This window comes from Pyxicephalus adspersus, chromosome 1 (genome assembly GCF_032062135.1).
Source record: "Pyxicephalus adspersus chromosome 1, UCB_Pads_2.0, whole genome shotgun sequence".
Lineage (NCBI taxonomy): Eukaryota > Metazoa > Chordata > Amphibia > Anura > Pyxicephalidae > Pyxicephalus > Pyxicephalus adspersus.
Window position 1 is genome coordinate 119003104 of NC_092858.1, and position 25778 is coordinate 119028881.

The 25778-nt window shown below is 37.4% G+C and overlaps 1 protein-coding gene across 7 annotated transcripts in view; it reads right to left on the reverse strand.

Annotated features, from left to right (window-relative positions):
• Positions 1-25778, reverse strand: part of LAMB3 (laminin subunit beta 3) — a 76305-nt gene that overhangs the window by 33175 nt on the left and 17352 nt on the right. For 4 of the 7 annotated variants that reach the window (XM_072425387.1, XM_072425411.1, XM_072425402.1 and 1 more), the window contains 2 exons: positions 16180-16230; positions 14521-14675 (listed from right to left, as the gene is read on the reverse strand). In XM_072425387.1, the coding sequence (XP_072281488.1) occupies positions 14521-14675; positions 16180-16230 (206 nt within the window). Of the gene's footprint in view, positions 1-14520; positions 14676-16179; positions 16231-19013; positions 19088-19126; positions 19223-19328; positions 19348-25778 lie in introns of those variants that run through there. The other 3 variants (XM_072425438.1, XM_072425421.1, XM_072425429.1) reach the window with 3 other exon arrangements.

Below are 25778 nucleotides of genomic sequence, written 5' to 3' on the forward strand. Positions count from 1 at the left end.
TACTCAAAATCCATTTGTATTGCATTCAATACAAAATGACTGTATTGAATGCAATACATTGGATTTATATGTGTAAAAGCAGTACCTTGTTTTCAAGAACATTTATTTTACAGTATAATAAAATAGTATGAGTATAATATTTAAAAAAAAAAATTTTAAATTATATATTTTTTTAATTTATTCAATAACCGCTAGGGAGGTTAATAAATGGTTCCCCTTGTCTTGTAGTACAGCACTAGAAAACACTGACCAGCTGTATGATGAACCACGTAGATAAAGAAAGGTTTCAAATGAGGATAGCAGACTCCAGACTATAGACAACTATCTATGTGTGTGTTTAAAAATGTAAATAGAGCATGTGAAACATGTGAGATAAGAGTTGTGGAAACAAGATAAATGAAATACTGTACTGTAAATTCCAATCACTTCCAAAATAAATCAGTAACATGTGAAGACTAGGGGCTTGTTCACATGGGTGGTCAAATTGCATTCGTGGATACCAATTTTTAGAAACTCTCTTTTTTTAAATCAGTTGTGACAGGTGGTTACAGATGTTAATAGAATGCCTAAGAAAGCTATATAGAGGGGTTTTCTAACGTTGCAGTTGTCTTGCACAGAAACCGTAGAGGAAGACAAAGCAGAAAAACATAATTTGTACTTCTTCCTCACAAACACTTCCAAAACACCTCTTCTATCCAAACTTATTGAGGTATGATCTCACTAATAAATTGATTCCATGCATTGAATTGTTTTGACAATTTTAGGTTATAGGTTAAACCAGTGTTTTTCAATCTCTTTAACATGAGAGAACTCTTGAAATAAGGTTCAGGTCTTAGGGAACCACTGACAATTATTTCAATATGCACTACACAACTAACATTACAACAGCGAGATGGTCAATGGGAAGAATGCCTTCTATATTTCTGGCTAGTGCGAAAAAGGTTGATACCCAAACACATAATGGTATCAGTGGTAACTGGCCTGAGGGGCACATATTGCTCATTGCTCAATGAATCCCTAGCAACCTCTGGAGGAACCCTAGGATTCCGCAGAACTCAAAAACACTGGGGTAATAAATCTGACATTGATAATATAATGCAATGTGTGTGCTGTGATCTGCTTTACAAAAAGGTAGAACAAGATGGAAGTGTTTCCTTTTACATTTAGAAAAAAATGAGTTTAAAAGCAAGCTTACTTGTTCCTCAATCTCTTTCTTTTTTAAATGTTAAAAAACAAATCAAATTTTTATTAGCTAGGTAATTATCAGCCTACACAAAAAGAGGACAGGGGACCTTAATATATAATATTGTTTTTAGGAACAATTTCTAAGTCTTTTAATAAATTTAAAAAGCCAAATGAACAAAATTGATTTTGAAATGTTTTTAAAATATTGCTACAAGTTAATGCTACAAATTCAATTATTTTACAATAATAAAAAAAAATCCTCATTACCAAAACTTGACATCAGAAAACAATGATGGAACAGATAAGATTAAATAACTCTAAAGCCAACATTCCAAAGCTAAATGTCATGGTAAAGATTTTAATCCAAACTCTAAACAGGTAGAGGAAGTTACCAAAGAAGTTTACAAGACCTACACGGTGATTGTGCCTCCTTTGTTTTGTTACTTCATTCATTGCTTCCTTTAGTACATGAAGTTTTATCTCACCCCTACTGGCTGAAGGATAATATTGAGGTGGTCTTTATGGAAAGTGAGGTGAGCATTTCATGAATACAGTCTATCTGCTAACAGAGTTAGTTATTTTTTAAAGGCAAGATTTTTTAAAGGCAAAAAGCAAGATTTAACAATTTCCAATAACTATGATGTATGATGGTTAATTGATCCGTCACCTGAAGCTGATTCTTTAAGCTACATACACATGCTAGATAATTGCTGTCCCCAGAGAAAATCTAGCATGTGTATCCAGGTCCCCCGACATTGCTCAACATTCTGCTTTGGTGGAATTATTTGGGCAAACGCAACATCTTACCTCCTCCCCTCTCTATTGAACTGAACAATGCTGTGTGTATAGTATAGCACTTGTTCATTCTAGTGCCACTAGATTACAAAAGATTGTTTCCAATTATATAAATTTGACACATGTACATAGCCTTAGATGTAATATTTATCAATTTATCAGTTTGGTAATCTTCTTCCCAGAAGGAATTATTTAAATCATTCTAATTGTTAGATGGATATAAGAGTCACTCTTCCAAATGTGTCTTCTCTATTCACATGAACAGAATGTTAAACAGAGAACACAACTCATGCTAATAGACTACTGGACCAAAGTTTGTATTATTTGTGGATAATATTACAGAAGTCTGAGTGCTGAATGCAGTACAAAAAGGTAGATAATTTTCCACTGATAAAACACAAACTGGAATTCATAAAATATCAGACATTCATTTTTTAAAAAAAGATCTTTTATCGACTGTCTGAATATAAAGAACGTCTTGTTTCAGGGCAGATTAGTTTCAAAATACGTCTTTGTGATGAAATAGGCTCAGATTTTGGAACTGGTACAAATTTACAGCAGTGCTAGAGTCAGCACATTTTGTATCTTACAGCTGGGAACACATGAGTCATAGGAAATTCTATTCTGAAATCACATAAAAGTAAATGTGCACTAAAAAGGCACAATACGAAATAATTTAAATTTCAACTACTCTTATTTCATTATGGGTTATTAGTCTGTAAAGACCTTTCAACTATTTATTTAAAGGGGTTTTGGCAAGCACACAAGGGAAAGACCTACAAAATATATTAAATTTGATTATGCAGAAATTACAGTTATTATCATCATCAATATTCCAAATATTATTACAAAAAAATTATCAAATAAAAAATACTATGTGTCTGGGGGGGGGGGCAGGTTACATTTTTTATGGAGTATTATACTTAATGTTTTTAAACTAAACTTTATTATAAATTATATTTCAATCACAGAGGGGCAGAATAGCCAAATAGCCACCCTTTGTGCTAGCATTGTGCAAGTGTCAGGCTCTTCCCTTCTAATTCCAACAAAACACTAACACTATAGTACATCTATTATTGATAGCAGTGAACCCAGGACTGCTCAAAGCAAGGTTTTTCTGGGTTTGAGTCAGGAAGAAAGGCTAAGGTGTGTGATCCCTCCATCAGCCATCCTAAAGCAGTAAGTACCTGTCCTGAGTTTCCCAGACGCTGACATAAGCCAAAAAGACAGACTATAGATGTCAACAATAACCAAAAAGACAAACTATGTATCCTGACAATAAACAATGGGACATACTATGGATCCCAACAACAACCAATGGGAAAGACTATGGATCCTGACAATAACCAATAAGACAGACCATGGATTCCGACAATACCCAGTGGGACAGACTATGGAACCCAACAATAACCAATAGGACAGACTATGGATCCCAACAATAACCAATAGGACAGACTATGGATCCCGACAATAACCAATAGGACAGACTATGGATCCTGACAATAACCAGTAGGGCTGACCATGGATCCCGACAATAACCTATAAGAAAGACTATGGATCCCAATAATAACCAATTGGACAGACTATGGATCTTCGACAATAAACAATAAGAAAGAATATGGATCCCAACAATAACCAATGGGGCAGACCATGGATTTCAACAATAACCAATGGAACAGAAAATAGTGTGGTACATATGTATATATACATGAGCTAAACTATAGTGACCAAGAGTTTGTTAGGAAGGTAGTAGCGGCAATGTAGCAGTTTCACACATTTCGCACATTCTTAGCAGCAAAGGTTAAACATGCCCATTTTGCCTCCAGCTTTAATAAATCAGGCCCATAGTGAAGTGGGTGAGGTGAGTTGTTTCTACTAGCCACAAATGTAAAAGGTATTAAAGATTCTGTATTTACACAAAATTTGAAATTTACTTCAAGGGTGGTAAAAAGGGAGAGAAAGCCTGAGCTACAGGAAACCTTCAGACAAAAGTGGAAGGTAACCTTTTTTCTTGCTGACTGACAATTACTGTTATAAAATAAATTTAAATAATCTTAAATAGGCTAATATTAAGCACCAAAATATATTTATTTTTTTTGTACATTTGAGTAGGATGCCCTCTATCATATCATGGCAGTATACAATGATAATGTCATCCTATAAATACAGAATCAGCTGTGCCTGGTTGGCAGCCATCCCCTCTCTGAAGTCGAGAGTCTAAGCACGTATAATCAACCAGAAGCTGAAGTTACATAAAGCTGCAGACTGCGGTTGTGCAATAGAAACCTTAAATAACATGATGAGATTAGCACATTTCCTCCATACTGGGCACAACATATCATCACATCTGCCATCGTTTTGTCAAACCAAGTGCAGGAGTGACAGTGAAGTATTCATAGACACCTGCTATAACTCATGATAATGCTGGCTATGTAAAGCAATGGGGATAAAGTTAAAAATGGTGGTTGAAATAACTCTTTCACCTATCTCCTTTGGAGCATACAGCATTAGAACAAACCTTTTTTTAATTTTTTAATAGAACATGGATGAATTAGAATTCCCATTAGTTTTTTGCTGTCTGTTTCCCCTAGCAGGAGGATTTAACTGGAAATAAGACAAATTTTCCCTAATGTGAATAGAAATACATCTATTGGTTGTAAACACCTAAGCAAGTGTACTGATTGGAAGATTTGAATTCTACTCCTTTGCTAAATACCATAGTAAACGCTATTTCAGATGCACAGTTGACTCAACAGGGTCTTTATAAAGTGTTCTTTAATTGGAGCAGTTTTTTATGTGCCTAGGAGTGGTCAACTGCACAATTTTCCATCACAAGTATACTATACATGTATGTTAATATTATTATTAAACAGGATTTATATAGCGCCAACATATTATGCAGCGCTGTACAATACATAGGGATTGCAAATGACAGACTAATACAGACAGTGATATAGGAGGAGAGGACCCTGCCCCGAAGAGCTTACAATCTAGTAGGTGGGGGAATTTCACACACAATAGGATGGGAGATATGTAGTGGTGGGAAGTAGTGATGGTTTCAGAAGACAGAAGAAGATGGGTAGGCAAGTTTGAAAAAATGGGTTTTGAGTGCTCTTGAGCAGAAAGTAGGAGCAAGCCGGATAGGACGAGGAAGACCATTCCAGAGAGTTGGGGCAGCTCTAGAGAAGTTATGGAGCCATGCATGTGATGAGGTTATGAGTGAGGAAGTAGTGGGTCATTGGAGGAGCAGAGAGAGCGGCAGGGGGAGTATTTTTTTTACCAAGTCAGAAATGTAAGTGGGACAATAACTGTGTAGGGATTTGAAGGCAAACCACAGGAGCTTGAATTTGATTCTAAGGTGAAATGGAAGCCAATGGAGAGAACTACAAAGAGAAGCAGCGGAAGAGGAGCGGAGGGAAGGATGGATGAGTCTGGCTGCAGCATTCATAATAGATTGTAGAGGAGTGAGTCGGGTTAGTGGAATACCAGAGGAAAGGGTGTTACAGTAGTAACTCCAGATGAGAGATTATAAGAGCATGTACAAGGAGTTTGGTGGTCTCAGGGAAAAGTTGCCTTGATACTTAGCTCTGATGAGGTCATTGGCCACTTTAGCAAAGACAGTTTCAGTGAAATGGGCAGCTCTAAAATCAAACTGGAGGGGGTCAAGGAGAGAGTTGGTGCTCAGGTAATGGGTGAGTCTTTTGTAGACAAGGCGTTCAAGAAGTTTGGAGACATATGGGAGAAGGGAGATAGGACGGTAGTTAGGGGGGGGGGGGGTGGTGGTCCAGTGAGGGTTTCTTTAGGATAGGGAGAATTATGGCATGTTTAAAAGCTGAGGGGTATTTACTAGTAGAAAGGAAGAGGATGAATAGTTCATTAGGGCAGAGGCCAGGGTGGAGGAATGGGCACAGATTAGATCAGAGGGAATTGGTGTTATATATTATAAACTATAAGGTATATGGGCACGTACTCGGTTTTACAAAAAATGATGGCAAAACACCACTCCAGACTCAACAAATATGCAAAGTAATTACAGTTGGCACTATATAAATCCTGTTTATTAATATTAATAATTTAAAGGACCCATGCAAGTCCCTCTTCCCTAAAAAGGTGGCAAACACAAATGTGCAAAATTTCAAATATCCAATATATATAGTTGTGCATTTAATTTAGTAAGCACCACAGGTGCCTTAAAAAAATGCTGTAATTGTTCAAGGCCATGCACATTATATAAAGCCATACATTGTCTTTCCTAACTAGGGTTCATCCAGAGGCTGCTAGGAGTTCTTTGAGCAATGAGCATTTTTTGATTTTCAGGTCAGGTTAAGTGATATCAATAATCTTTTTAGGTATCTGTAAAGGTGGCAGCCTTACTACCGACCAGCAATGTAAAAGGAATTCTTCCCACTGACCACCAAGCTAATGTACTATGAGTTGTGGATTTAGTAATTATAGCAGGGGTTCCCCAATGTAAAAGGAAACACTGGCATAACATAAAGTATAACTGTAAAAAAACAGCCAATAAACCTCTCCCCTTTGGTCTGTTTAATATACCAAATAAAAGCATTTCATTATATCTGTTGTTGTCGGATCTGTTCTTTACCATCTCCACACTTCACCCAAGGAGTTTTCCTAGTTCTTGTCTTGGACTACAGAGTAATTAGCCCTTATGTTTTGGTTATCTAAACATGCCAGTTGTTGAGTAGTTTAGCGTAAGCATAAGCTGAATAAATATTATGAAATGCGGAGCTCCCTCTGGTGTCTAGACAAGAACGCAAAATATGGTTAATAGGGAAATATTAAAAAATGTAAAGTAATATAAACAAAAATATTTAAATGATTTAAAGTACACTGCTTGGGATGAATAGAAATAATGTTAATTCACAAGCAAGGCACAGGATCACAGCAGGGTAAACACTGCCCACTGAATATGCACAACACCTTCCTTCTATAGAACATGTTAAGTTCTTTTATTTATGTATAATTGGAACACATCTATTTTTAATCCTTTTTTTCTTGATTTTAATTTCCTTTTCACATGTGTTTAAAGTTTAGCTTTATTGTACACACAGAAAATGTTGTGTTATCTTTCTAATATTGACACTCTCAAAATTAATTAACTTGAATATCACATAAATAAAAGTGTATGTATAAGTAAAAACTTTTTCATTTACAATAGAGTACACAAAGGTTAAATGTTTTTTTTTGCTGTCTGTGTTAGAAGTGGTTAGATGCGCCCTCTTGATTTGTCCTTGCAAACACTGTCACAAAAATGTTTTTTTTTAGTTGTTATTGCAACAAGAGGTAGAATCTTTTAACAGGTACACCAAATCCAAATCTACTTCCTGTTTTATCTCTGGCACAGGAAATGAAGAAGAATCTTCATAATAGGACGCAAACAACAAAAATAGACATGGCGGTTTACCACTATTAGTCAAATACTTCCTTTAAGGTTTGGATAAAGCAAGTTGCAGAACCCCTTGTCATAACCCTGTAGAGAGCCTAGACCTTTGCAGAATGATGGGATAAATAAATCTCATCATACCTGGTCTTCCTATACAGAGTGGCATATGCATTGCCCCCCTTTCTAAAACTCCACACTTGCATTCCTTTATCAACATCTTAATATTCCTGAGGTTATATATGGCAATTAGATTCTACCTGAGTGACTATTACCATCAATCACACAGGAGGAAATCCCAACAGCTGAAGCCTTAGCTGGTGAATGTAGCCAAAGAGAATTTGCCAAAGGGCAAAACTTAATATCCCTAATATCCAAACTGACACTGCTAAAAAAATGTTGTTTACAAGTTTACATACTCACCAAAAATCACCAGAATGGCCAATTCTATTCCAAAAATAGTCTATTCTAACAATATTGACAAATCTGTATTCCTTTCAAATCACAAAACACTGGTAAAAATGCAAAATACATGGAAGACTTTTATATGGTAATGACATGAAATAAATCAAAGGCGACCTATAAATCAACCATTCACTATGCTGATTTTAAAACTTAGCATTGATGCCAAACATTTCCAAGAATTCCCAGGCTTCAGAGCTATTAAAATATTTTCGTTAAAGATAGTTATATCAAGTCATATAAACCATGGACCTGAGTATTGTTACTAAATTTATCATAGCTACAAGATAGCTGAAATAGAATGTGATAAAGATTTGGCTGACCTTGGAGGTGTTCTTAGGCTGTGTTTTGGAAATCTGACAATATGGCTCTATTCGAGTATATTCTCAGGTCACCTTACTTTGCAAGGTTGGAGCCAATCTAGATTCTTCTCTAAAGGTCATGAAACCAAGGTGGCAGTAAACTAAGTGGCTTTGACTTCAATGTTACCTTTAAAGGATCTACCCGGTATGATCTTGGCTCTTGGAAAGATTTAAGAATATATCATTAAAATTATTGGGTGTAGAAGTAAACCTTGACTGTAATTACTTAGTGTTTTTCAATATCCATGATGAGAATGTTTAAATTGGATTTATTTGGCAATATCTATTTTTCAACCTAATGTAGGCTGGTTGCTCTTAGAACCTTCTTTATACTTTCTGATTAAATTTTAATTGTGCACTCCGTTTGAAAATATCTTGTCCGAAATCTCTAAAGTTAAAATGACTGTTTACTAGACAGTTTCCAGCATCATCACTTCTGACCATTACTCATATATTCAAGAAGCAGTAAGGCAGATTTATAAAGCACTAATGCTAAATCAAGTAGCAAAGTAATCTTTCTGAATAGTAGAATTGTGATAAGCCTACATTTATTACAAATCATTTGGTAGACAAAACAGTAAACACACTAGGACATTAAGCTAAAATGTGTTTTGCAGAGAATTCCAAAGTAAATTTAGGAGAGGTATCCCTATATAGGTTAACAATGCAACATAAAAAATCTCCCATCCTATTGTGTGTAAATTCCCCCACCTAGTAGATTGTAAGCTCTTTGGGGCAGGGTCCTCTCCTCCTGTATCCCTGTCTATATTGGTCTGTCATTTGCAACCCCTATTTAATGTACAGCGCTGAGTATAATATTGGCACTATATAAATCCAGTTTAAAAATAATAATAATAAAAATGTAAGTATATCTATGTATAAGTGGTATTTAACAACAAAAATATACTCATGTTTGCAAAAACTCCTGGGAATGGAGATCAGAGCTAAATCATTTCTATATTTTGATCAACCCCCAGTTGTAGAAATGGGTAGAGGGAGAGAATGCATAATTTCCAGTAAAGTTACCTATATCCACCCAACAGGAAAGTCACGTTTATTTAAATTTACTAACAATAACCCAACACCACATCCTTATAAAGACCACTTTATGATGCCACAAGTATTCAGGATCTGGGGTAGTAGGGGGGATAAGGCTTTTTCTCTTCTCCAGTGATAAAAAACAGCATAATTAAAACATACATTACACGTTATCCTTACATATCTGAATATACTCTGCTCACCTTTTATTTTACTGCAGTCACACCTATTTTGCTGTTGATATAAATGATATAAACACAGCATACTTTGGGTTAAGCAGTTTCAGGCCAAAATTACTAAATACCAACAAGTATCTCCAAGCCTATCCCTTAGGCCACAGGCATGTGTTAGCTTTAACTTGAGATTCTCACGGGGAGGGAGGTTTATAACACAGATGTTACCGATCCTTTACATGTATGTGCAGAATCATCATTTTTTACTTATGCGTAATGTAATGATATGCTATATTACTGCTGGCGTAAATGTCAGACTGTTATGCTGAATGTGCTTGCCATATTTATATAATTAAGCAGAGCATTAAAACTGATTCGGGCTAAATAAAAAAATATACTTTTATTTTTATTATAAAATAATAATGATTATATTAGCAAGCATGGAATAGTTACCAAGAGAGCTGCAAAATCATTTGTAATAAAAATATTCAAGAATATGTAGTTCTTGTTAATCTTAATGAATAGCTAACATTTAATGGTTAAAAAGTGCCTGGTAAGAGAGCTGTAAATGTGTTCTAATGAAAATGTAAAAAACAAGATGTGTTGTCAAGGTTTAATGCCACAACCACTGAATTTCTGATCCTCAGCCACGTGGTAAGATGCACATATGAAAAACGTATCGCCATGGAGCCTATAATAAATTTATTTTGAAGACCTGTTTTTTTATAGGTATGCTACAGTGATTGTGCCATATGCATTTTTTGCCAGAGCTTGCAAAATAACACACTTAGATCCCATTAATTTTGGCACAAAATCCAGACAGTACACATAGAAGACGTGGAGTGTGTGGCAAGCTTTGACCTCTGTGTCTATTACAAAACTGAACTGCACATGCCTAGCCAAGTATCTACAAGCCACGAGCTTAATTAACATTTATAGACAAGCAAGGAATTAAAAATAACAATAATTAAAGGTCAAAGTTGCATGACAGGTTAACCAAAGCGCTACATATTTTACGTACGTTGAAAATAACAGATTAGAATTAGAACCTTCTAAAGTTTGCAAACTGCTGAATAAAAATAACTGTAGAAGTACTTATTAACAAAATTTGAAGTACTTAGCTAGAGCAGGTGTCTTGAGCAGCCAATTTGTTTTATTTGAAAGATTAAACCTAATTTAGATTTTTATAAATCTGTTTTATATGTAAAAATCTTATTCATATCTTATTTTTAAGAAGAGTTTTGGACCTAATAATCTTACCACTACCTGCAAAATATTAATATCAGTGTGATGCATTTCAGATTGTCACCTTATAGAGCAGTGGTCGCCAACCTTTTCAGACCTACAGACCACTAAACTTACGGGCTCCGGACTGTGCATGCACGGGGAGCTGTGTGTCACTCAAAAAGAAAGAAACTTCCCCCATAGTGATGTCATGATGCCAGAACCGGCCCACTCTGTGCAGGTCTGAGCCTGTGATGGGAGAGTGGGCGGGATGTGTTCAGAGACACAACCCGCCCACCGCTCTGAGCCTGTGATCTGTACGGGAGTCATAGTCCGCGGCTCTGGCTGGTGCGCCCCCCCAGCGGGGTCCTCCCCCTGACCCTGCTGGGGGACGCACTGGCCAGAGCTGAGGACCAACAAAAACTTCTCGGACCACCAGTTGGCGACCACTATTATAGAGGGTCTTCTAATATTGTCTTACTGCATTATTGAGCAGAGGAGTTATGAACTGGAGCCTCAAGCATAGCTGAACACTGAGGATAATGTACAGTAGATGACCCGAGATTTATTAAAATGGTAGGGAACCGTTCAGCTGTAAATTAATTTTATAGAGTCTATAACTGTTACTAATAAACTGTCCTTTAAAAGGCATTATAATTGCATTACAGTAACGGAATACAAACCGTTATATGGAATATGTGACCTCCTGCATGCACAGTAGGTTGTATACGTTTAGAAAATAGGGCTATAAGCTAGAACAGCATTTGGTTGACTGAAAAAAAAAGTACAGGTTATGTGGTAAGAATAAAAATGCTCCTTAATGTGAAAAATCATACTAATACAACGTGAAGTTCTTTATGCTTGTTCCTACTGGCTTTAACTATCTTGAATAAAAATGCCTGAGTAAGGAGATAGCATGGGTATCCAGGGCTCTAGAGCTTTGGCCTGGTACAAACTGGTGGGATAATGAGGTTGCCAACATGGGCTGACTACAAAATGGGTTGTTTAGGCCCCCCTTACGAAGTGTGTATTTAAAAACTTTTAGCAAAATTCCAAATTAAGCCCTCAAATGCTGAATTTGAGATTAGAGTCTGGTGGCTGGGGCAGGAAAAGACATCGCTTTCTGTGTATGACATGTATAGCTGAAGTGCTTTCACTAGTTATGGAAGGTCTATAGGCTGAATTATTAAAGCTCCCTAAACCTGGAGAGGATACACTTTCATCAGTGAAACTAGATGATCCAGCAAACCTTGAATGGATTTCTTAAAAGTCATTTGCTATTTATTTGTGATCCTAGAGCAGATCCATTCCAGGTTTGCTGGATCACCCAGCTTCACTGATGAAAGTGTATCCTCTCCAGCTTTGGAGAGCTTTAAGAAAATGATTTTCCTAATTAAGTTTATCTGGAAAGATTTGAGACATGCTACACACATTTATACCTGAGCTAACAACCTTTTAAGCAACAGTTGGATGTACTTTAGCAGCCCTAAACTTGAAATCTGAACTAAATAAATATTGTATAAACAAAAGCGTCACAAGTATTCTTACTTGAATCTTAACAAACCACCTTGAGACAGTAAGTGTGTTACTTGTTAGATCATCAGGTAAAATTACTAGGAAAAAGTCTAAAATGAAAACTAACATTTACATTTTAGTTCTCTTTTGATACACTTTAATTTTCATATTGCTCTTGCTGACAGAGGGATTTCAGATTCAAACTGAATTGCCAACTGAATGCAAGGTAAACACGTAGCTAGTCATTTAAATCCAAGGGTCAGCAGGACTAGACATATTTTACAATACCAGTCTGCAGTTCCTCCCTTGTAACTCTGTGCAAGGGCCAGTGCCCTCTGAGCTATTTTCATTGTGAACTTCTCATTTCTATTTGTTAGGAGGGCTCAAAACCAATGCCCTAGTCCCGCTTCCAATATTAAAACTTTACCATCTGAAAGTTATGTAAGTGTATGAAAGGTCACTTGTTAAAAATGAACCTGCTGACAAAAAGCTAGATTTGTGATGAGTCATTTAGAAGCTAAACTTTGTCAATGTAATGGACAAAGACATCCTGTTCCCGATAAAAACTAACAGAAACCCTTTACTTCTTTATTTGTCACAATTCAGATTTTATTTACTTCTAATATATTAAATTCTCCTCTTAAAAATCCTATAGGTTACAAAACAGTTATACAGACTTTGTACATGCTTTTTATGTTTTAACTTTGCCCGCTTTACAGATTCCCTATTTTATAAATCCAAAGACTCTTTGTACAATGAAGGATCATTAAAACTAGGGCCCACTAAACAATGTCAGTCTTTAGTACGTACAACCAGTGCACATGTTTTAGGTTTTGTTCACTTGTGGTGCCCCTGCATTCCTAAATATTCAGTTAAACATTTCCCTGATTTTCCTGTCCCTTTTCATCATCGACTGATATTTTTTTTCAAAACTTAGATGCCCATGATGCTGGAGGTGACTGTGTTGTTATCACCTCTAAAAGTTTGATAATACACTGCAAGTTATATGATCAGCTCAGTACCAGGTTCTGATTGGTATACATCAAAAGTCTTTATTGAGCAATTTCTTCAAATCCAGAGAGGGGAACTGTCACCCAGCATTTGTCTCTACTACTTCTGAACGTAGCTCCTACCATACCAAGTTACCTTTATGCAGGAAGACAAATACTGGGCCACACCAGGAACCAGGTAGCCTGACCTCAACCTATATGTAATAATAGTAATAAAAGTCACATCTCTTGTAAAAAGTACCAACCTGAGCCAATAGTCCAGGTACTTACTGCACAGAAACGTATAGCATCAGCAGTAGCTTCCAAATTGGGAAGATTTTAAAAGGAACGTCTATTTATCAAGTGAAGAAGATGGCAGAGTAATCAAATATTTTACATATATCCATATGTGTCCATATCTCTTTTTTTGTTTTTTTTTTGTTTACTGTTTTAATAAATGTTATCTTGTTAAAGGGTGAACCAATACAGGTTACCAATACTATGTAACCCTAAACTTGCCCTGTCAATGGTAAAGTAAGTCTATCACAATCCTTGGCAGTTAAAACCATGCATATAAAAAAATTCATACACCTCCGGGTCACATTAGGTGAAACCACAAGAAAAAACAATGAGTTCATTCAAACATAGTCACCTGAACTTATGCACAAATCTCAAAGCTTCACTCCACCCATTTGTACCTCTGGAATCTATTTAATAGTCAACTAATCAAAAAGAAAGCACTAATGCAGGGTGCAGTTGGTTCAAAGCTCACAGTGACAGCATTTACTACTGTACCGTCTATGTATACTGTGTCTGTGAAGGAAAAGAGTTGTCAACCTAGCACAGGAAGTGTGTTAGAATTATAGAAAACCTCTCCTTCTCTTCATATCTGTGAACTGAGAGATGTTCACAGACAACAAGAAGATGATGGAGAGTCCGCAAATCAAGTTATCAGATCCAAAGATTTCTAGAAGGTGCTACAGGTGAAGTAGATGTACCAAAAAACTTTAAATAAAATGTTATTTGTTCCCTTTTGGTATCTAAAGATATGTTCATTTTCAGAGTTTACATACACATTTTTACATGGATGTTTCAGAATAAAATGGAAATATACATAAATTCTAATACCACAGGGTGTGTTTTGCCACAAGCCTCCTGTGTTGGTTAAAAACATGTTTTCAGTACACAAATCCTACTAGATTTACCAGGATAGTACAAGATTGCTTTGTAAGTAAATATAGAAATATAGCATTTTATCTTCCTACTCATGAAAACAAAATAATAATACTAATAATAATAATAATACATAAGAGGAGATGTATCGGTGTTTAAAACCCTCCAACATAAACAAAAACTGTAGCTTTCACTGCACATACCTCTCCAAAGGGTGTACAGTAACTTTCAGGCCTTTCCAATCCACATGTAGAGGAAGCTTTTAGGAACTTTGTTCTTCCAATCAATAGGTCTCCCGCCGCAGGGTAACATGCTCCACGAGCGCAATCTTGCTGAGCATTTGAAAGGGACAGAAAGCCTGAAGAAAGAAAACCCATGTTTTGTTTTTTATATAAAGAATAAATATGTACGGTTTATTTACATAATAAAAGTAACAAAAAATGTAAAAAAAAAAATGCCACTTTATTCAAAAGCTACTTAATTTTTATATAATGCTAAAAATACAAACATGGACCAGGTCACACCAGTGTTGATTTGTAAGGTTCTGCCGTGGGCTCAAAAATGGTCCCAGCTGCTCCCATTCACTTGATATGAATGCAGCCACAGCAGATCTCGGTATGGTTCCAGAAAACAACACATTTGGAAGTGCATTGGAGGGACCATAGGCAAATATGTTTCCGTTTACCTCTCCCATGTGCTCAGGAGCAGTTTGTTATGCTCCTAGGGGAGACCAACCACACTTTTTCCCCACCACAGGTATGAAAGAGGCCTTTTTGCTTGATTATTATCTCCTAGTAAAACATTACTTATTCCATAGTAATACAAATCAGTATTATGAAATGCTGGGTGATCACTCCTACCAAACCCTTTTAGACTCATGAAGAAGGAACCACAGTCTGGAACTTAGAAAAAAAAAACAACTTTTAATGGAATTAATGATGCATGTCATCTTATTGGAATACTATGAACAATTTCAAACTGTACACATTTTTTTGCTCTCTTTCTATCCCAGTGCAAATGGTCAAGTGGAAATATAGAGATTGATTCCCATTGCCTGTCTGGTATACAGTCAGCAATAAAAGCCAAACATATGTTCTAACCCTTCTTCACTCTATGTAAACAAAATTCTGTGTTTTTTTTGTATTTGGTCAAGCCACCATCTCTTTTTATCCAAGGAAATACTGTCCCTGGGTCTAAAAATGATAGAAAATCTCAAATGTTAAAGCTGCCATCACAACAGGGACAGGGAAATTTTGAGGGCACTCGATCTGAGGACAGCCATCTAAGAGAGAAATCCACTTTTCGCCCATTACTCCTCTGTGAGGGATTAAGGAGTAAGCAGGGAGAGATTTGTTTTCTTTAAAACATTTACTTTTGTATTGCTGTTTGTCTTTCATTAATACTTTTCTTGCCTTGCAGTAAGCAGGTAAAGGTATCACAAAGGAAAGGTGTGGGAACTTCAATGTTCTCACGACAGCAGTGTTGCTGCACTTAAGCCCTAATCATCACTACTTGTCTACCCTTCTTCTACCAACCAGTCTTTGAATTCCAACCTCACCTGGACATTTTGGAAATGGGGTACACTTTTGTGTACCTCTTCTCATAGCACTCTAACATAATTCTAAAGGGTTGAAATCAGCTTAGCTGGGACTTCTCATGTTTGTAAACTCTTACAAGCCCATGTAAATAGAGTATGGAGCTGCACATTTTTTACTCTATTTTTTATAAAGAAATCTGTGAAGTCTTTCAAAACAAGCATTACCTAACCTAACATTAAGCAACGCACTGGATGAAATGCAATGAGCATTATTAGTACAAAATAATCCACCCTGAAGGGATAGAAAACAAAGCACAAGGCTTACCAAACAGCAGGATAACCAGCCACATCCTTTGTTCTTGTGAGCTCTGCACACCTGTGGATGAAAAAAGAAAACATGACTGACTTCAGTGCACTGTATTTTTTATAATCGTTTCATATGCTAGTATTTATTGAGAATGTATTTCTAAATTTAAAACTTTATTTATTCATAGCAGAATGCAATCAAGCTACTTAAAATAAATAAATATCTTTTTTTTTGTGCGTAAGAGCTTTTGCTCTATAACATACTGTCCTGTGTCCTGTGTCGGCAACTTAGACCACTGCTCTCAAATAAAGAATAAGGTCCAAAATAACCCCCTCCAAAGCTCCAATTATTAATGCTGGATAGGGCTTTAATTAAAAAACAGGGTATCTGACATTCCCTCAAACAATCCTTGGTGGGAATTAATTACTAACATTGAAACACATCGACCTGGAAGATTCCCATGAAGGAATGATTAGGATGGAAATGTCCAATTGCCTGTTTTATAAATAGAGTCCTTAGAGAGTATGAGCATTTCTGAGTGGAGAACAGAAGTTGTGACTGAGCGCGAGACTGCTCAACTTAACACTGCACTCTGTGGTAAAGTAGCGGTCTGGATGTTCAGTATGCTGCGGTCACAAGACAGTTTGATATAGGACTAAAGAACCAACACATTAATGAATAAACATATTACATTTTTTTTATTTTTTAGGAAGCCTGACTGCATCCAATGGGCTTCAAAGTTGACCTTCACACAGTAGAAAATCTAAAATTACAAAACTCAAACATGACTATGTCCATAATTAAAAGGGAATCCAATATAATAGCTGATTTAAAACTAAGTACATTTGGGTGTTTCCTCAGTAATTCCTGACTGATCTGCTCATTTCAATTATCACATTTTGAAAATGTGTGCATGTAAGTCTGTTTTAGTGTTTTAAGGCGGCCCGGGGAGTTGTACAATACCTGGCAGCTTTAAAACACATATATAATGCTGTTATTACCACATGTATTTAGACTTACACATAGACAGAAAAACAGATACTCATGGTATGCAGCAGATATTTGAAAGCTATAACCCTTTATTTAAAATCTGGTATAGTAAATGGCCATATTGCTACATGTATTGCTAAAAAAAACTTAACATTATCGATGTGGTTATCCCAAAAACAGGGTTGTTTTGCTAGAGGGAAATAGAACCATTTGCCCATCAATGACCTATAATGAGTAAACTTTAAAAAATGGACAACTTCTATTAAACTCCCTGTAATGTCCCACATACAAACCATCAACTTCAAATGATGCAAAACTCTTAATTTTCTGCAGTTGTCCTATTTAATCCCAATAGCTAAATTTAAAATAAACTGTTTATCATATGCCATAGTTTTATAACTGCATTAAAGTATGTAGGATGGGTGGTATAACTGGACTAAGATTCCAGAATGGATAGGTAGAGATATGGAATCCTTCATGTCTGCTCTACACTCTAAAGCTAAGTACACATGTGCAATAATTGTACTTGTCTTGTCATGATCCTTTCCTACAACAAACGAGTACATACAGAACCGTTTTGCTCTATTGAGAGGGGGAGAACTTCAAAGCGGCACCCCGCTGCGCTCTCTCGCCTTCACTTGCATTAAGATCATTCCTTGTCCATCGTCCCTGGATCCGCCAGGATGGTCGTTCGAATGATGGACGACGAGAACTGTACACACGCAAGATTCTGTACACACCGAATATCAGACGAGAACCATTGGAGGTGTCTAGGTAGCCTAAGCTGATAAAGTCTGAAACATTTCATCTTATAGCTCTAATACTATCCTTGTTGGGAGGCCTTGGTATAAACAACAACATTTACAAAGCTGCTACCCTTTTTAAAGCAATTGGCAGATTCCACCAGAGGAAAAAATGAGACCACTTTAAAGCTTCATTACAAGTGAAAAAGACTATCAAAATAAAACATATGGTTTCCTATGGTCACTTATTGCCCGGAGTTCTATTCCCTATGTCAAATAGATAGTGTGTGCATGTGTGTGTATGTATGCATATTTGTAGAACTCTGTATGTCTTCTATTGCTTTCCTGTAACAGTAAAAATTTTGCATGGACATAATTTTTGTTAAGTAAAAGCACAAATACAAACTGTGTTTCTTGGACGATGAGCTTAAAATCTACAAGCAAAACAACAACTAGACATGTTTCTGCTCTGATGGCTAAAACCAAAATCAAATTAGGTAATGATCACTTTATATACATCTACACTGCAGATATAGAAAATACAATATAGATCAATATAAATCTTTCTGATTTACATGAGCAAATTAGAGGAAATGTTGTCCTTAAAACATCTAGGCCTTTACTGACAATTATTAGAGATTCAGATTACACTACGTTGGTAATAGCTTTCACAGAAATTCACAAGAACACAAAGTTGCCATAACAGCACTTTCATTAAGGTTTAACATCCAAACACTAAGCAAACTATTTGCACAATGCTGAGATTAAAGGCCAACATCTTAAAACAACATCATATCACTATGCACATTACCTAAGTATGAATGAAGTTACGTATACTATAGTAGTATTTAATAAAGAAAAAGCCAGCTTTCTATGGACTGCACTTAAGTCTAAAAAGGATTATTGCACTTTGCACATCTTGGTATTAAGCTTAATAGGCTTTTGCTTGCAAATACAATCTATCTAATGATCCTGGCTTAAAACCAGCCCCCTAGAAATATAAAGATTTATATTAAATTATGTAAATAAAATGCTTTTGTATGCAGTATTTTTCATATTACCGGCTACCTTTTCATAGTTACGGTATACAGCTATATCCATAATTGTATTAGTACTTACAAATAATTGTTCTTCAGATAAAAATAAATGCCTCTGAATAGTTTTCTACATTTGTATTAAAATCCAGCCTTGGAAGAACTTTGCAGAGCTTGCAGCATTATAGTTAGACTCACCTGGACTTTCACTTTTCTGATATCCAATTCTGTGAACTTGTTTCCTCCTCCACCCCAAATCCCCACTGTAATTCTCCTTCCTGAATTGCCTTTTTAAAGCCTGATACACCTACAAGCCTGCACAGTGTATGTGATAAGGGAGTGTGTCAGTATCCTCATCAGACATACACACCCAAACATGGTTACTCATCAAATACCATACCTTAGACACAGCACGCCAGCTGCACAGGTAAAGCTCTATGCACAGGATAATATCATGCTACTAAATCTCAGCCTACAAAAGATGGGACTGCCAGCCTTTCTGGCAATGTTACAGTTAATCATTATGAGCCTATAACATTCATCCACAGGTTTGAACAAAACTGTAACACTTAGGAGTTACCCAGAACTGGGAGTAGGGCTGGTTTGTCTGAAGACTTGCTTGAACATCTCTAGATTCTGCAGTACTATGAAGTTAGAGACCTGGTGCGAATTTTCAGTTCTCACTAAGATTTTTTTAACCCTTAAATTAAAAAAAAATTAAACAGAACATTTGCTTAAAAAAGTAAAATTCAATAAACTTTTTTTGGAGGGGATCTTTAACATTTTAAGTAGAAAATGTTCATTTCCAAAACATTACAAATACTAGGATTATTGATTCATCTGGAATTGGAGATGAAGAAAATCAGAATTCTGTAAATGGAGCACGGAAACCCCCTAGCAAAAATCAAAAATCCCTATTTGGTTAATCTAATTTATCTGATAAGTTCTGAAATAAATGTGTGTAAACATCTATCGGTATACCATGCAAGTAGAGATTAACAACATAAAAACCTCCAATGAGTTCTACTAGCAGTAACACAGATAATTACGGACAACCATTGGGATTTCCTAGGAATTCTTATGAACATTTCTGGAAAAATTAGCCATTTTGTTTAGGGCCCATTTGAGACTTCTGGCTGAAGCGCAAGGGAACCATTTTGTGCATGCATTTGAGGTGGGGTTGCAGCACCGTTCCTGGAAGCACTTTTCACTGTGCGGTTCCTCCACCAGAGGATGAATGTGCTTTAAATGCAAAGGCAAGGGCAATCCATTAACCTGCAGTACCGTTTGCCATTTCTGGGTGCATAGGAACACTGTGCTATGCCCCTAGGAGCAGCTTACTGTGCCATTTGCAACAGTCAACATGCTAGAGACTCAATAGTTGGATAAAACAGATGTACACTTAGCCCAGTACAGTTCTATGGAGAAGAAATGGGGAAGAATGAGCAGAACACATCCTGCTGCATCCTCTTATATAGGAAATGGCAAAAGTCATCAATGCTCTTTCTTTTAGTGATCTACAACAGTAAATTGCTAAATGTCATCAGAGGACTGGTAAATACATGCTAGACTGACATTTGAGGCAAGTGATCCATCACCTAACATCTGTAAATAGCATGGTGAAATAGAACCTATGATGAAAAATATATCTTTGGCTAACTCTTTCTTAAAATATTTCCTGCCTGTCTTGGTAATTATTCCGTGGGGCAATTTTATGAATTAAAAGCATAAAATTCAAGCATTTAAATCTAACTGGCTGCTTGCTGAAACTACCAAGAAATAAAAATGGCATCACAGAGAAATTCCAAACAATATTTTTAGGGCTGTATTTAAAAAACAAGTATTATGACGTTTAATCAAACATTCCTTGGTAGGAATCTGTTACTGCCAATGAAACACATTGACCTAGAAGATTTTCACCAGGGAATGTTCAAAGGAAAGTCAGATCTGTTTTATAAATGGCGCTCTTAAAGTGTATTTAAAGTGAAAACTTTTTCTAATAATGTTGGATAAAGTAGGGAATGGTTAGGACTCCCTTTTTTTTCTCTGATGCAAAATAGTTGTCACTGGAACAAGTTTACCCATTGGAAGGTTTCCACCTATCCCTTAACTCTTCTTAGGACAACAAATGTTAGACATGCTATTACTTTCTCTGTTGTTACCAATGGTAATCAGAATCAGCAGTAAAGGTAAATCTCACCAGTGGGGACACAAACAATAAAACTTGGCAGAAGTTCTAGTTTTCCACACTCCATCCAAAATCCGTTTATAAAAGTTTGACTTTTTATACTCTTTACACAGTGCAAATTCAAAAAGTATTTTGTTAACTAAACAGCCTCTGATTTAGAATCTGTAATTTAATATATTGTATTTATATAAACCAATAATGTTTGTTCGTGGGATAATGTAAGGTCCCAGCTTTTTGACAACAGAAGCTTGTTTTTGTGGAAAGCAAATAGTTAATATGGGGTTTATACGCAGCGACCAGCGCCCGAATGACATAAATTATATGCCCTCTAGGTATGAAATAGCTCATGTTTGACTGTCTGATTTCCTGTGTGTAGACTCTCCTTATTACTGTACCTCCCAGGGTGTGTCATATGTCTGTATTCAGGTATAAAAAAAAAAATCTCCTTCGGTTACACATAGCTCATAGTGAGGTCACTTTCCTGTGCAACCACAAAACAAACAGACCTGGGGGTGATATAGTTTGAAAAAAGATTTTAACAACAGCTACGGTACCAGCAAAAACAAGTATATTATTATGTAAATTAAAGAGTAGAAGGACTTGCAGAAAAACAAGATATTCTAATATCAGAATATTTATTTTGCCACCCAGAGGTGCCAACAAAACTTTTAACCCGGGCTGGACTAATCTGCACAAAATCTGGGGACTGTCAGGAGCTGACTATGGAATGTTTGAATGTAAGGTGGGCATAGATCTGATCATTTTCTGGCAATTTTATGGTTCCCAGGCAGTTTAGTATGGAAAAGGGGAGGAGAATTTACTTTCCTAGAATTGAAATTGAAATAAATACAGTCCAAAATTCACTTACCAGTTTAGCTCATAAGGTTGGATTACCAGGACTTTCTATTGTGCATTGGCTCAATAATGTGTTGAAAGATCTATTTTTTCCTTCATATTCAACTTTTCTGTTATCTATATATAGTAGTTTCCAGAAACAACTGTTTGACCTGCCAGGCCACTATCTTCATTTCTTTTCTAGAGGTCCTAATCAATGATCTTACATTTTCTGGCTGCCATTTTATCCTCTGCACTCAAGGTACCATTTTGCTGTCTCTTAGACAAGGTAATTTTCTGATTCTTTGTAAACTACACCTACTACAGATACAAAATTTACTGCTGTCTGTTAGAGAAATACTAAAAATGTGTGCGGGCATTTGCCCTTGAGGAGTGGATTGGGACAGCTCTGTCTTGTACATATGTTGGATATTTGTCACTGGAAGCAACCTTTCATGATCGTTTCCAGTGATTAATGAATGAGTGCTGTACACAAAGTGCCCTTTCTGTTCTTTAAAGAGGGCGGGGGGGGAATGAATGAATGGCACTCTGCTCACCTCTACGGACATTCATAGCAGTCTTTCCCGATCACTGATCCACCATGGTGACCGCTTGTTTTGGGCGACAATAATCTAATGCGTGTAGTCAGCCTTAGGCTTACTGACCCAAAACCCATGACAGAAGCTCCAAGCACTGTACACCTTGCATTACATGGCTGAGAACAGAAGATATACACACCTCACAAAGCTAATTTTAGAGAATTAAGAGTGTACAGGGCCCACAACCACCATAAATGTCATCAATCTACCCATCACTGCACCCTGATGTCACGGTCCCTTCCGTGACTGAAGTTAGAGGATCTGTCAGACAAGCTGCATGTGAGGTTATCTGACAGTCTGTTTGTTTTTTACTTGTTCCTGTGTTGTTGTTTGTAATGACCACACCTCTTGTCTCAGGTGCAGCTGGTGGTCATTACTGCTCCTCCATTTAGTCTGGCCTCACACTTCATGCTATGCGGTTGATGTTCACTGCTGGGATGTGAAGAGCTCGTGTGTTGTGCCATCCAGAGTTCCTGCTTATATATCTGCTATTAAGATAAGTTGAATTACTTTTGGTGTTTTGTTGTTCTTTTGTTGTTTACTAGGCCTCAGGGAGACACTGGGTCTTTCATAAGGGAAAGAACCAGTAGTCTCAAGCCAGTTACTAGTCCTAGGGCTATACAGGGCTAGTGTGGCCTAGGTTCTTGTCTATGAGTATTCCCACCATCAGGGGATACTCATACTGTTAGGAGTTAGGGCTAGGTTAGGGTGTCTGCAAGGGGTGACCATTCCCTTTTCCCTAGCCATTGGAGACCTAGTATTGAGTATAACCTTTCTGTTTCCCTCCCCTCCCTGTAATCCGTGACATTATCAACCGCCCAAAACCGCTATTTTTGTTTATGTCCGTGCAGTTTTGGATCCTATCTCTGCACTGGTCGCACAATTACAGGGGTTGTCTTTGGAGGTAGCTGACCTCCGCACGACCGTCTCACACTTACAGAGACCACAGGCTGCTGGTTCTGAGAGCAAGAATCAGGCCTGCCCTGAACCCAAGGTGACGCTCCCAGACAGTTTTTCCGGGAGAAGCGACAATTTTATTCGGTTCAGGGAGTCGTGCAAATTGTATTTTAAACTACGTCCAAACTCTTCGGGGGACAAGAGTCAAAGAGTGGGTATTATCATTTCATTACTTAAAGGCGATGCTCAGTCTTGGGCTTTTTCGCTGCCGACCGGATCTCAGTCCCTCCGGTCGGTGGATGAATTTTTCAGAGCGCTAGGTCTTATCTCTGATGACCCAGATCGTGTTTCCCTGGCCGAGACCAAGTTGCGTGGCTTGCAGCAGGGAAAGCGTTCTGCAGAGACCTATTGCTCTGAATTTAGGAGGTGGGCTACGGATACTGAGTGGAATGAACCTGCTCTCCGTAGTCAATTCTGTCATGGGCTATCTGAGAGCCTGAAGGACGCATTGGCGTTTCACGAATATCCTGGGTCATTGGAAGCGGCTATGTCCCTGGCTGTACGTATGGATAGACGCTTGAGATCTAAAGTTCCTCAATCTCAGGACGTACAATCCTATAAGATGGCGCCCTCCTCTGACACGTTGGGTGGAGAGACGCTTTAGGTCATATCTGGTGACGAACCAGTGCAGTTGGGGGGAGCTACCTCTGGACCTGGGAATAAAAACTTTGGGCATAAGAAGGGACTCTGTTTTTTCTGTGGAAAACAAGGACATTTTGTCAATGTCTGTCCTTATGTTCATCGCCAAGGTGAAAACAATAAAAAAAGGGGTGTGTTTAACCCTCATCTCTCACCGGGTGGTCTGTGTGGGGAATCAGAGAATTTACTTTTGTCATTTACCGGTAGTACTCGATTTTTCCTGTCTGCTGAGGTGGCGCTAGACTGCAAAACGGTGGGAATTGAAGTGTTTATTGTCAGCAGGGCAGGGGTTACCTTAATCGATGGGCAGTTCGTCCGTACGCATGGGTTAACAACTAGTGCACTAGACAAAAATATCTTGGTGTTTGCAATTGATTCCGCTCCTCTCACGCATAAATGTTTGTCACAAATGGTGCAGGACATTCGTTTAAAAGTGGGTGATTTTCATCAAGAATCCATCTCGTGCTTTGTGTTGGAGGGTCTACCTTCTCCAATGGTGCTAGGGTTACCATGGTTAAGCAAACATAATTAAATATTTAAAAAATAATTTCTGTTGTAACCACTAAGGTGTTACCTTCATTTATTTCTGAGTTTTCTGACGTATTCCCTGAAAGTGGAGACCAGGAGTTACCTCCACATCGGGAATATGATTGCCCTATCAACCTTATTCCTGGAGCTAAGCTGCCCAAGTCTCAGTTGTATAATCTTTCCGAACCCGAAAGGGCGAGCGGCCATGCGAGAATATATCGCTGAGAGTTTGGCTAAAGGTCATATTAGACCATCCAAATCTCCTGTAGCCGCCGGGTTTTTCTTTGTTAAGAAAAAGGACAGAACTCTTACGCCATGTTTGGACTTCCGGGAGCTTAAGCGTATTACTGTCCGTGACCATTACCCCCTACCTTTAATTCCAGATTTATTTAATCAGATTGTTGGCGCCAAGGTGTTCTCTAAATTGGATTTGAGAGGGGCGTATAATCTGTTAAGATTTAAGGGGATGGGGATGAAAGGGGATGAATGGAAGACAGCCTTCAATACCCCTGAGGGTCATTTTGAGAATATGGTCATGCCTTTTAGGGTTAACCAATGCTCCAGTGGCTTTTCAACATTTCATTAATGACATCTTTCATCATCTGGTGGGCAGGTTTGTTGTGGTGTATCTGGATGATATACTAATTTATTCTGCTGACATGGTGACTCATCAGGATCACGTGAAGCAAGTGTTACAGATCCATAGAGAGAATAAATTGTATGCGAAGATGGTGAAATGTGTTTTTGCTGTTCCGGAGGTGCAGTTCCTGGGTTACTTAATCTCATCTTCAGGTTTTCGTATGGATCCTGAAAAAGTCCGTGCGGTGATGGACTGGGATCGACCCGAAAATCTGAAAGCACTTTTGCGATTTTTGGGGTTCACCAATTACTACCGTAAATTTATTTTGAATTACTCGACTGTGGTTAAACCTTTAACAGACATGACGAGGAAAGGCTCAGATTTCTGGTCAGATGCGGTATTACAAGCCTTTTCAGCTGTTAAAAGAGTGTTTCGCTACTGCTCCTATACTGGTGCAACCAGATGTGTCACAACCATTTATTGTGGAAGTTGACGCATCTGAAGTAGGGGTAGGAGCAGTCTTAT